The sequence below is a fragment of the Quercus lobata genome, chromosome 9 (genome assembly GCF_001633185.2).
Source record: "Quercus lobata isolate SW786 chromosome 9, ValleyOak3.0 Primary Assembly, whole genome shotgun sequence".
NCBI classification, from domain to species: domain Eukaryota; kingdom Viridiplantae; phylum Streptophyta; class Magnoliopsida; order Fagales; family Fagaceae; genus Quercus; species Quercus lobata.
In genome coordinates, this window is record NC_044912.1 from 46,110,850 (window position 1) to 46,124,762 (window position 13,913).

Genomic DNA, 13,913 nt, shown 5'->3' on the forward strand with positions numbered 1-13,913 from the left:
AAGAAAAAAAAAAAAAAATATATATATATATATATATATATATATATATATAGTCATAAATAAAGCATTCCACCTGCACTAGATAACGTGAAACAAGATTCAGGACTCTCAAGACTCGCCAGAATACTTTGATAATCTCTGCGTTTTTCCAATTTTTTTTTTTCACGCGTTTTTTAAACTTGTGGCTACTGTTTATGCATTGTTCAATGAATAGTAGCCACAAAGTTGGACTTTTCAAACTTTTTTCAGCCAATCAGTGCACATCGTGTACTGTTTACAAACCCATAAATTTCACTTTTCAGCAACTTTTTCATTAAAAATGAGTCCCACGATACTATTTACACATTTAAAAATTATTTTGCTACAGTGTTTTTCAGTTTTCAGTTTTCAGCTGTATCCAAACGGACCCTTATTGTTGCTGAAACTGAAAACTGAAAATATTGTAGCAAAATAATTTTTAAATGTCTGAATAGTATCGTGGGACCCGTGAACAGTACATGAACAGTGTGTGAACAGTGTTTTTTGTTCTCTGCATAGTAAAATCATGTGATTTTACTGTTCATAAGCAAGGAAAAAAAAAAAGCTTGAAAACGCAACCCACTTTCAGCCACTCTCAGCCCAAAACAAACGCTCACGTAGTAGGAAAGCGGAGACTAAAATAGTAGGAAAACAACGTAATGGGAAGTGGAGACTAACGTAGTGACTAGGGCTGTCTCCATTATTCATAACTCAAAATATATGGGTCTTATAGCTGAAAAGTGTGTCTGGCATTATTTTCAGTTTTTGTTTTCATCATTCAATTTTCTTTGATTTTTAAGTGATGAGTTATGGAAACTGAAAACACATTTTAGATGTTTTCAAGTTATGGAAAAAGAGTTATGATGGCATTTTTGTAATTAAACCCACATATCCAGTCGCAATGTTTGACAAACAGACTAATTTTTTTTTTGGTGAAACCCAACCACAACTTTTGACTTAAATTTTAAAATGGGTCTGTTTTTGAAGTTGAAAAATGGGTCTAAGTTAAGGTGCCAAACGGGGGTTTGAGAAATTAGGGTATTTTAAGTAATGAGTGATGAGTGATAAGTGACGAAAATTGAGTGAGGAGTGATGACAAAATTCCCTCTTGGTTAGCAACATGGGTTGTTATCTACCTAATTCCCTGTTGATGAGCAGCATGGGTTGAATCGGTTGATTCCCCAAGGACAAAATTTAAGTTCAATTATGGTATTGAATTTCACATTAAAAAGAATTGTATTAAGAAATACATATATATATATATATATATATATATATATAAACTTAATAAGTTTTCCTTTACACTATAAATTAATTAATTATCCACAAATATTTTTTTTAAAGATCTACATTACAACCTTTAATTAAATATTTATTCTATAACTTGTTTTTTTATAGTTTTTTTTTTTTTTACTTAGATTCTTTAACTTGTGTTGATAAAAAGAATGGTGATCAATATCCAAGCAGGGTTGGTGTTCATCTCTTTTGAATTTAGATATGGTGCAATAGTTAAAGTTACTGCACCATATATGCAACATAATAGGTTTTACCCTACCAACTTTTACATGAGAAAGAAATTATTGGGTGGTGCAATATAAGCCATAGGATCTCAATCTGTCTCTTTCCAATCTCACTCCAAGCCTTTTGTCTAATCATAATTTCTTTGTTGATCACTTATTAATATGCTTTCTTTAAATCAATGAACCATATAAAAATATTTATAGATCTCTCTATATTTTTCCATTAGACGTTTAAGTAAGAAGATAACTTTCATGGTAGATCATCTTGGCATAAAACTAAATTGATTCTCCGATATTAATTGTTGTTTCATGTCTTAACCTAATTTCAATCACTCTTTTTCAAAGTTTCTTACGTAAGGGAAAAATAGACACAAATAATTTATGTGGTTCAATAATATATCTAAATCCATAAACAGGGACAAGGAAAAAGTTTCACTATAAGACAGTGAGATTACAACAGTAGCACAATGGTATTCTCATAAGACCCAAACCCCAACAATACGCCATTGACTCTCTCCAACAACTCTACTTGAACATTCTGTTGCGGCACACTCTTTCTTTATTAATTAGTCTCCGCTTTCCTACTACGTTTTCTTGGCCACCATGAGATATTGTTTCTATTCCATTTAAGACCAAAGACTTTGATCATCATGTGATTCCTGAGTCCTGAGTCCTGAGTCCTGTCACTATTTCTCATTCCAACGACAATTAGTAAGAATTGGTCTTCTCTTATGAATAAACTTCTTTTTTAAATTTCACCAAAAACATATGTAAGAATTGGTCTCACCTTTTTAACAAGCATTTCTGCTCCAACCAAAGGCCATTATTGTAACCCATACCTCACCTCACCATCTCATCCATAAATAGCTTGATATTCTGACCACTTCCACTCCACCTTCTTCTACGTACCCTTTATTGTCTCTTCTATAGTACTACCTGTTATTGTAAATTTCCTTTTTTTTTTTATGTTAAAAACAAATAAAACACTTTCAAATGACTCAGAAAAGCAAGATTTTGATAATTGGAGGGACGGGCTATCTTGGGAAATTCGTGGTTGAAGCAAGCGTAAAGGCTGGGCATCCCACCTTTGCCATGGTGAGAGAGAACACACTACTCTTTGATCCCATTAAGGGAAAACTCGTTCAGAAGTTCAAGAACTTAGGTGTCACTTTGCTCCACGTAAGTATATTTTTATTTTCTTTCTTCGTTTCTCTTTGTACGTAGGTGTTTGTGTGTGTTTTATGCGTGGTTTTCCTTTTTTTTTTGGTAAAACAATTATATGCGTGGTTTTCAGAACCAAATAAATGACACTCACACATGCTAACCATTGAGCCATAAGCTTTGTATTGTTTTGCGTTGAATAACTAGTTTTAATTATGTTTATATTTTTGCTTTGAAGGGTTAATAATTAAATATCCTTTCTCAGACATTTATACCATTGCATTTACATTCATTGTTAAAATCATTTGTAATTTAATAATTTTGTTTTTACTTGTGAATGTGTTATTTAGAATTTTATTTTGAAAATGTTCTCATTTTATATTAAAATACTTTCCTCTAGAAGGATCACTAAACACAATATAATTTTTATGCTTTATTATTTTATATTAACCTCATATAAATATTAATTGTGAAAATTTTTTTGAAAGTTGTTTAATTTTAAAAAATATTTTCTAATAATTTTTTTTTTGTAGATTTTACAAATTTAATACATTTACTTGTAGTTTAATTAATTGCTATATTAATGATGACATTATTGTTATCAACCTTCGATCGGACCCCTAGTCTGATCTCAAAAATTACCAATTTTTGCCTTTTTAGAACATTGGTTTTATGCTAGATAGGTAGGTTTTGTGGTGTTAAAATAAAATAAAAAATAAAATAAAATAAAAAACATGAAAATGCAGGGAGATCTTTACGACCATGAGAGTTTAGTGAAGGCGATAAAGCAAGTGGATGTGGTGATATCAGTGGTGGGTAACCTCCAATTAGTAGATCAGGTCAGGATTGTTGATGCCATTAAAGAAGCTGGTAATGTTAAGGTTTGTACTTCTAAATTACTCAAACTTTTTGAACCACTCACTTTATCTAAATTTAATTCATTCATTCAAATTCTTTTTTTTTTTTTAATTATTTGTAAAGTTTCATTTTCTAAGGTTGTTCTTAGGATCATGTTGAAAATTGTCTCAAATTGGTTTAGATTCCTTCACATGAAAAAGAAAGATTTTCCCTTGGTGTGAAAGACAGATTCTCATTGATATTAAGTGCAGGTTTGGATAGAGATTATTGTGCTTCTACGTTTTCTATTTCACGTTTCCTTCTTTTTTTCTTTTTCTTTTTTTTTTTCAGTGCATGAACAGTAAAATCACATGAATTTACTGTGCAGAGACAATTATCACTATTCACGCACTGTAATAGCACTATTCATGCATTTAAAAATATTAAAAATTGGTCCTACGGTACTATTCAGACATTTAAAAATTATTTTACTACAGTGAAAACTGAAAACACTATAGCAAAATAATTTTTAAATGTGTGAATAGTGTCATGGGACCCATTTTTAATGTTTTTTCTAAATAAAGTACTTGTGGGTCCCTTGAATAGTCCACGAGACCCACTGAGCAGTGTTTTATGTCTCTTGAAACACGTGCATCAAAAAAAAAAAAAAAAAGAGGAAACACCAAACGTGAAACGTGCAGACCAATCAACTGAATGTTTTATTGTTGAAAAAGTAAATGGGTATTCCTTGTACATCAATGAATAGAATCGGATCATTCTAAATAGACACAGTTGCAAACGGCTTAATGGCTTTTACAATCCTCTCATATTAAGAGAGGAGGGGACTCTTAATTAATTAGAAGAACATGGAGTATTCTTTGAAATATTGTTTGAATAGTTATTAAAAGATTTTAATGGGTGAGCTGTTTTAATTTCAGAGATTCTTCCCGTCTGAATTTGGAAACGATGTGGACCGAGTCCATGTTGTTGAGCCAGCAAAGACTGCATTTGGTACTAAGGTCCAATTTCGACGCACCGTTGAGGCTAACAACATCCCTTACACTTATGTTGCGGCCAACTACTTCTTTGGCCATTTTCTCGCTAACTTGTTACAGCTAGGAGCCACTGTTCCTCCTAGAGATAAAGTCATTATCTTTGGAGATGGAAATCCCAAAGGTAAACAACAATTTTTTTAAGTTTTCATGACAATTGTACTTTATCATTAGGTCATAACTGTAGTTGATTTTTTTGTGTAAACACTAGAATTGAATTCCAGATCTTTTATTTGACAATAAAAAACTTTATAAATTGAACTAACTTAACTCACTAGTGCAACATTTTTTTGTTTATAGGATTTGTAAATGTGTGGCCATGTTCGCCAAACATGAAATTGGAAATCTATTGCCCCAAATTAAGGTTTTATTTAATGTCAGGTCATTTAAAATTAGTTATCAATTCTTTTTTTTTTCTTCTTTAAGTAGACAATTATCAATCCTTAGTGATGAAGATTCCCCAAAAACAAAAATCCTTAAGTGGTGAAACAGAATTTTAAATGACCCAAATACACCCTAAAACAATTTTGAAGCCAATAGAGATGAGTGTGATCGAGTGAGGTGAAATCCAATGAGCTCAATTGTAGTTATGATAATTGATAAGATATGTATCATTGTTTCACAATTTATTACTTTTATTTCTCCTTGCAGCAATTTTTAACAAGGAAGATGACATAGGAACCTATACCATTAGAGCTGTGGATGACCCAAGAACATTGAACAAGATACTCTATCTTAGGCCTCCTGGAAACATTTACTCATTCAATGAGCTTGTTTCCCTTTGGGAGAAGAAGATTGGCAAAACCCTTGAGAAAATCTATGTTCCGGAGGAAAAGATGTTGAAGGACATCCAAGGTCAGTAAGAAAACCCGTCCTCAACTCCAAGTTTGCTACAGCAGAATGTCATGATGATAACTTTTAATGAGTGGTTAATATTTTTATGTTCTTTCATGTTTTTTAAAAGGACAATTATATTTTTACATTCACTGTTCATATAAAGTGCACATAATTGTACACATTTACATGATGTGTATGATGTTGTATACATTTATTTAGTTTACTATATAAAATGTACATGAACAGTGAATGTAAAAACATAATTTTCTTTTTAAAAATTCACATTAATGGTTAGGGTTTATATCTGGAAATGCTATTTTTAACAGTGGCAAGGAGAAAAACGTTGATTAACTTGTTTTTGATCGTGGTACTTTCTTGTAGAGTCCCCAATTCTAACCAATGTGCTATTGGGATTCCACCACGGGGTCTTTGTGAAGGGTGATCACACCAACTTTGAGATTGAGCCATCATTTGGTGTGGAAGCTTCCCAGTTGTACCCAGATGTCAAATACACCTCTGTGGAAGAATATCTCGACCAATTTGTTTGAGAAATTAACCCCAGCTCTTGTTATTTTTCAAGATAAATAATTATAGTTGTTATGGGTTAGTTCAAGTGGAGGAGTCTCTGTACTCATCAATATCTTGTTTTCTTTAAACATGTATTGAAGAACCTCTAACTACTCTTAGTGGTGCATTTTCTCATTACAATATATGTTTGTAATCGAAAGCCTTTAATATTTCTCGTGGTCTATTTCTGCCTCTCGCATATCTTTCTTTTTGTTGAAGAGTACTACTGATATCAGAGCATTAATAGAAAATAAAAAATAAAAAAGTACAAGAGCTAGTGATGCAGGAGCATTTGCATTAGCATTGTTAGGGGTTAGCTTTAGATTGACAAACCATGAGCAAAAAATGTCTTGTATAGTGGTTTAAGAGTCCATATGTTTAGTCAACACTGCAAGTTACTATGCAAGTTTCAGCTTTTCGATAGTTGTTCAATCGACTGAAAAGCCCAGTTTTCAGTAAATCGAGTTCAAAATTGATTAATCAAACTGAGGTTTTCTAAAACATAAATTCAGCCTTTTAAGTGTGTAGGGTTTTGTGTGTGCAAGTCGAAGGCATATAAGACAACCCTATTACACGGGCAAAATACTTTTGGAGTTGCTCTTGGTGTAAATTTAAAGGTATTATGCCTCTTGCTCTTAAAAGCCTCTACCGACGATCTACCGACGATCAAGTGCAGCATATTCAAAACCAATGGTCTTGAAGTTGCTGCATACAGACGATGCCAATTGTATTTGGTCAAGAATAATTTCAATTAATTAACTCAATACAATAAATTTCTTTAATAGTAAAGAGCCACGACCCATAATCCCCAATACATGATGATGCAGATTGGTAAAGAGAGAATAAAATATTTTAATATTTTATGTTGTTTTCTTTTTTTCCTAATGAACTGCATCACATGACTTGCAAGTCAGGTATGTAGTTTAAAACCTCTTCAGTGAGAATGGAAGCTCTGTTTGAATGCTAGGAGGTCTAGCTCCTGAAGTTAGACAGTTCGATACCTGAGCTCCTTGGTCTGAGCAATTGAGTTTTTGAGGGCAAAAGTTGGAGATTCATGGGACATGGTTTGGCAGTGATAAAGCTTTGCTGTAGTCCGGCATAACTAGGTCCTGCAATGAAAAGGCAAACTACCACACTGAGTAGTAGTGAGGGCTCCAAAGCTCTAATCTGTTACTATTTTTAGACAGAAATTAGTTGCAGAACCACGCGATGTATGAGAAAAATTATTATTTATAATTGTAATTGTAATATAATGTATAATTTGTTCTCTCTAAAAATTAAACAATTGTTATTCAATTCAATTAGGTCTACTTCAATCCACTTTGATCACATTCAGTCCAATTTGGTCCACTCAGTCAATTTCGGTCCCTTTTGGACTAATTGGGACTTAAATTGATTCTTTTGTAGATTGCTTTTTCAAGTTTAGCTCAAAAAAAAAAAATTTATTTATTTTTGGGTTGAAAAGTATGAGATTTTATTATAATTTGGCTAAACTCTTTAGTTTTGAATTAAAAAATAAAAATGAAATAAACATTAGAAATTACAAATATGAGCCCATAAAATGCAATAAAAATGATAAATTTTCAAAAGTATTATTTGGTCCTATTCGGTCCACGTTGGTCGATTCTGCCCACTTTGGTTCTATTCGGTCCATATTGGTCCTATTCGATCGAATTTTTCTACTTGGTCCTATTTAGTCGATATTGGTCCTTTCGGTTCACTATAGTTCTATTCGGTCCTATTTATCCTACTCAGTCCACATTGGTCCATTCTGTCCTACTTAGTTTACTTTGGTCCTATTCCGTCCTCCTCGTTCCCATTCAGTCCTATTTTGTCCATTCATTCCACTTTGTTACATTTGGTCCATTTGTGTTCACTTCGGTCCATTTAGACCACTTCGATTCATTTTTATTCACTTCGGTCCATTTTTGTACATTTGCAAACAAGGAAAAGACATGTTTAGGTTGAGAATACCTATTTTAAATCCAAATTTATTTTTTTAAAAATATATATAGATCTCAAAATCATAATATCTAAAATTTTAAGTATAACATTTATTATTACTACACTTTTGTTGAGCTACATTAACATAGCATTTCAGTCTACTTCGATCCGGTTAAATTTAAGTGAAAATCTTTCTAAATATTAAGGCTATGAATATACAAATCTAATATTTCGAGCAATTACTCATTTATTTTAACGTCATTACTTTTAAATGAATTGCATCATGTTGATTATACATTCAAGCAAAAAATAATACTATAAATAAATAAACAAATGTGTGTGTGTGTGTGTGAGTAATTTTTATTTAAATAAATTATAAAAATTCTTCATTCTCTTAAAAAAGATTATTATGATAATCAAAACTTATAACAAAGTTATACTGAATATGTATAATTTATTCTCTAAATTTTATTGTAGATAACTTGTCTCCTCATAAATTAAATAATTTCAAAAAGTATTCTCCACTACTCTATTTTTACAAATATATAAGTTTATCATTTTTTATGTTTTTGATTGATATTATTCTTTTATAAAATGATCCATATTCTTCTAAGTATTGTTATTATGCATTATATTTTCCTAATTTCTTTTGGTAAAATTAAAGAGTTTCAAAGTTATTATTCAAATTCTCATTCTCTTAAGGAGATTATTATGATAACCAAAACTTATCATATAATTACAATTGATATTACTTAAACAATTAATAGTACTCTCAACCCAAATTTGTATTTTGCCATGCTTAAGTAAGTGCACCAAATTGGACCAAAGTGATTTGAAATTGATCAAATTGACCAAATTGGACTGAATAGACGAAATTGGACCGAATAGACCTAAATGGACAGTATGGACTAAAATGGCTCGAATAGACCTAACTGGACCGAATTAGCCAAATTGGACCGAATAGGTTGAAGTGGACAGAATGGACCATATAGGCTGGATTGGACCGAATTGGCCAAAGTAGACCGAATTAGATTGAATGGACCGAACTGGACCGGATAGACTGAATTGACTGAAGTAGACCAGATTGGACCAAAATTGACCAAAGTGGACTGAAGTAGACTGAATCGGACTGAATTGATGAAGTGGACCGAATACCAATCTGTTATTAGCATAGCCAAGATTGTGTTTTGATATAAATTCAAATTCTTACTTCCAAAATAATTAAGTATTAACTCAAACAAAAATCAAACCAAAACTATAAGAGGGAAAAATATGCTACTTGTAATAGGAAACTAAAAAATACAACACTAAAATGTATGAACCCAAAATAAAGTTTTAAAAATCACAATGATTCATCAATATAAAGAAGAGTTGTAAGAAAGAATATTAAAAAAAAAAATGAAGAGAGAGAGAGAGAGAGAGAGAGAATAACCACATTTCAAGAGACAAAGTGAGAGAATAATAAGAAATTTATAGAAAATAATATGAGAAGAAAAAAAGTAAAAATAAAAAAATATTGTAATAAACACCAAATTATCCAAATCATGTCATGTTATATAATAAAATAACATTATATTATTATATACTATCTTTATATATAATGCAATAGGACAACATCTATGAAATCAAAGAGAAGAAAAAAGATAACAACTTAAAAACATAACTTCACATCAACCCAAAGTAGAGTTTTAAATAATACAAAAACTTATCAATTTAAAGTAGAGATGCAAGAAAAATAATAAAAATTCCACCAAAAAATGAAGAAAAAAAAAATTTGACAGAGAGAAATAGCCTTATGTGTGTGGGAAGACTATGTATAGAATGAAATTGAGAATTGTAAATTTAAATTAAGAGGAGAAATAAGAAAAGCCAAAAATAAAGGAAGATAAGGGGATTGAGAAAAAGTGATATTAAGATAGATAGTAGTGGGGAGATGAAAAAATAAAAGGAGGGGAAAAGTTAATAACATTAAGTTGGGAAATTAATAAGAAAAAAAAAAAGAGTTAAAAAAAGCAGAAGAGAGAGAATGTTGGAAATAGGCCGCTGATGTGGCTCAATAGAAGCGTAGCAACAATAAATGTTACGCTTTAACTTTTATATATAAAAATATATATATGTAAGGACACGATTCCTTTGCGGCCCACTAACATTTTTGGGCTCACACAATAAAGGTCCCTCACAATATGATTTGTAGAGAGTGGGCTTGAAAAGCTAGCCGCTGGTCACGGGGCGGTGCCCGATCTTGGTTTTAGAGGAATTCATGTAGAAAAAAGGAGTTGGGCTTGAACATTTAAGCCCTAAGACGTCGCACCCTATGGGATGGGACTCCTCGGAGTTGATCCGAGGACCATTGAGGCCTTACCCCGGTTATCCAACGACGGACTTTCTTCAGTGAAGTCCGGTGTTGTTGAGATGTTCTCCCCCATGTGATCTTTCTTTTTTCGGAGGTGGGATGGGCTCCCTTTAGATTTACTTACTTTCTTCTTTTATACTCGTCCGTGTTGATTGTCCTTCGTCCACGTGTAGGGTCAATCTATACAAGACTGATATTTGTCCCATCAGTCTAATCCCAGAATTGTTGGGTATGGTTGACAAGGCTGCAGAGTACGGCTCTGTCATGTGTTGGGTCTTATCTGGAAGGGTAATAAGGATAACTTCCCCAAGATATTTTGGATCTCCTTACAAATTCGTCCCTATACCTGTTTTACCCCTTTATTCCGGTGTGATTCAGGATCTGCCGAGGACTGAACCGTCCTCGGCTGCCTCCCAAAAATTGTTTTGTGCTCTGTATTGTAGAGTTTGGGCCACAGCTCTCCTCGGATTGGGCCTTCGGATTTTCCAGGAGCAATTGGGCTTGGCCCTTAAATTATTGGGCCCCACAATATATATATATATATATATATATTTATATTTATATAATATGAGAGAAAGTCATGAGTTATGACTTACCCTTAACATCTGAGGGTCTTTATGCACTTTAGAGCATTCACATCCGATGATGTAAAAAAATATATATATATATATATATATTTTTTTTTTTTTTTACATTTTCAAACATTATTTTATCTATTATACCAACTTATTTAATAATACACCCAACATCCTAGTTCTTATTTTTATATAACCAATAAAATAATATAAACTACACAATCAAATAATATAAAAAATTATCTCTCTCTCTCTCTCTCTCTCTCCAATAGTACATAATTTTTTTATGTTTACAACTCATGAACAATAGGCTCTATATAAACAAACTCAATAGGCTCTATATAAACAAACTCACAGTTTATTGGAGCTAAAAAAAATGTAGCAATACATTTTCAGTAAACTTTATTTTATCTATTTTACCAACTTATTTAACAATACACCCAACATCCTAGTTCTTATTTTTACATACAATCCAATAAAATAATATAAACTACACAATCAAATAATATAAAAAATTATCTCTCTCTCTCTCTCTCTCTCTCTCTCTCTCTCTCTCTCTCTCTCTCTCTCTCTCTCTCTCTCTCTCTCTCTCTCTCTCAATAATACATAATTTTTTTATGTTTACAACTCATGAACAATAGGCTCTATATAAACAAACTCACAGTTTTTTGGAGCTATAAAAAATATAGCAATACATTCTCAGTAAACCTTTTTTTTTTTTTTTTGCTAGGTAAGTGTGGGGGATTGAACCCCCGAACAGCAGGCCACTTAGGATCTCGAGTACCAACTCGCCTAGAAGGGCGGTGGTTGATTTTAGGCGTGTTGGTTGGTAAAATAACTACACCCGCCGCCGCCGCACGGGGGGGGGGGGTGGGTTGTTTACACCCCAATGCATACAAAGCCTACTTTTGGTTGATGGGGAAAACATCCTGATGGGTCAATAATATCCGGGCTGTAGCTGGTGTGATCGTGAGTATCTCAGACCGATCTTAATGAATGAGGCCATGGGCCGGTCTTGTCTTTGATGCATTCTTTCCCTATGCCCTTACGTTTATTTTTTTGCCTCCCTTATCAAGTTTGATATTTTGAAATAATACGAGGAAAATCAATTTGATTAAAAAAGAAAAAAGATCAAATACAAAATGTCTTTTGGCCTTGTAATGACATAAAAATCATTTCCTTTATTACATGATTTAGTTGCTCAACATCATCAAAGGACCTACTACCTTTTTTGCTAAATAGTTCCAAATCGTAAAATGTCAATTATGTTGAAACTTTCAACATCATCAAAAGACCCAACATCTAAATCAATGTCACAATAATTTCATTGTCAATAGGGATGTCAAATTGGTGAGTTTGGGTAGGTTTGAGATGGGCATAATTGGAGTGGGTACATAAAACTCATTTACCCATTTATTACCCATATAACTAATTACTTCTAACTCAAATCCAACCCAACCCAATTATTATGGGTAAACCCTAACCCACCCAATTACCCAATAATCAAAATTACCAAAATATCCCTAAAACTTGAAAATAACCAAAGTACTCCTAAATTTCTTTAAAATTACCAAATACCCTCTAAACCTAAAGAAATACCAAATATGCTAAAAAAAAAACCATTTAAAATTATCAAAATACTCTCAAAATTACCAAATACTCTTGAAACCTAAAAAATTGACCAAAATACCCCTTAAACCAAAAAAAATGACTGAAATACCCCTGAAATCTAAAAAATGATCAAAATACTCCTGAAACCTAAAAATTACCAAAATACTCCTGAAACCTAAAAAATTTACCAAAATACCCCCCTAAACCTAAAAAATCAGGGATGGCAATGGAGCGAGGCGGGTCCGAAGGATGGGGTCTTAACCCCCCACCCTGCATGGTTTTGTTTTTCCCCATCCTTGCCCCACTCTACATGATGGGTTAATTTTCTTGCCCCATCCCTGTCCCTTGGGGCCGCGCAAAGCCCCTTCCCACCCCGTAAAACTCTACTTCTTGTTAATTTTCCCACAACTATTATAATTGTTTTTAATAAAACCTGTTTCGTTAATAAAAATATACTTAAAATTACAAATAAATTTATTTTATCAAATCAAACTAATTTTTAGCAAAATTTTAATAATATTATTAAAATGCTTAACAAGACAATATCACCAAAAAAAATCTCATAATACAAAATAAATGATTCAATAGTATATAAATTTTTTTATAATAAAGACAAAAGAAAATGCTAAAATTGGTACCTTATTTCCAACCTTGCTAAAAATAATTTAAAAAAAAAAAGGAAAAAGCCTTGTTGGGTATAATAAAATAAGTAGATGATATATATATATATATATATATATATATATATATGTATTTGTTTAAATAATAAGGTTTTAAGGAACGAAAAATTTACAATTTAACCTTTATCAATATGGGGCGGGGTAGGGCAAGTTGGGTCTAAAAAGTCTAAAACCATCTCTGTCCTACCTTGTGGTGCAGGGCTAAAATCTTGTTCCATCCCCACCCCCCGCGACGGGAAGGGGCGAGTCAAGCGAAGCAAGAAAAAATTATCATCCCTATAAAAAAATGACATAAATACCTCTCGAACCCTAAAAAATGACTGAAATACCCTCTAAAACAAAAACAAAAACGACCAAAATAACCCCCCCCCCAAAACCTAAAAAAATTACCAAAATACCCCTGAAACCTAAAAAAATGAGCAAAATATTGGTGGGTTTCATTATTTGCTATTGTAAATTTGGACAATTTTGGTAGATGGTGATTTTACTAGACTTTTTCCCGCTTACTAATGTAAGTATTCACTTTGGTTACATGATAAAATAAACAAATTTCAGGTGGCTAACAGCATGCCATTTAAAGCAAAGAAGTTAGGATGATATATAAAAGTAAAATAATCTTATCTTATATAATAACAAACGATAATTAATTAGTGGAGGAGAAAGCACAAAAACTGATAAAAGTATAGTAGTTGAAGTATATACAAGAGAGCTCTTAGCGAGCTTGCATAAAATTAGTTAATATTAGTTGGGTAGTTTCA

General features: G+C 32.1%; 1 protein-coding gene across 1 annotated transcript; it reads left to right on the plus strand.

Annotated features, from left to right (window-relative positions):
• Positions 1-2,368: 2,368 nt before the first annotated feature.
• On the plus strand, positions 2,369-6,174 carry LOC115960830 (phenylcoumaran benzylic ether reductase Betv6-like). The gene is made up of 5 exons (XM_031079822.1): positions 2,369-2,717; positions 3,446-3,580; positions 4,475-4,712; positions 5,240-5,443; positions 5,807-6,174. The coding sequence occupies exons 1-5, from the start codon at positions 2,532-2,534 to the stop codon at positions 5,971-5,973; spliced, it is 930 nt and encodes a 309-aa protein (XP_030935682.1). The 5' UTR covers positions 2,369-2,531; the 3' UTR covers positions 5,974-6,174.
• The last annotated feature ends 7,739 nt before the right edge of the window (positions 6,175-13,913 follow it).

Bases quoted from the DNA above. Each gene is read 5' to 3' on its own strand.
- LOC115960830 (XM_031079822.1), top strand. From the start codon at position 2,532: ATGACTCAGAAAAGCAAGATTTTGATAATTGGAGGGACGGGCTATCTT. The intron at 3,581-4,474 runs GTTTGTACTTCT...TTTTAATTTCAG, and splicing joins AAGAAGCTGGTAATGTTAAG to AGATTCTTCCCGTCTGAATT. The intron at 5,444-5,806 runs GTCAGTAAGAAA...ACTTTCTTGTAG, and splicing joins GATGTTGAAGGACATCCAAG to AGTCCCCAATTCTAACCAAT.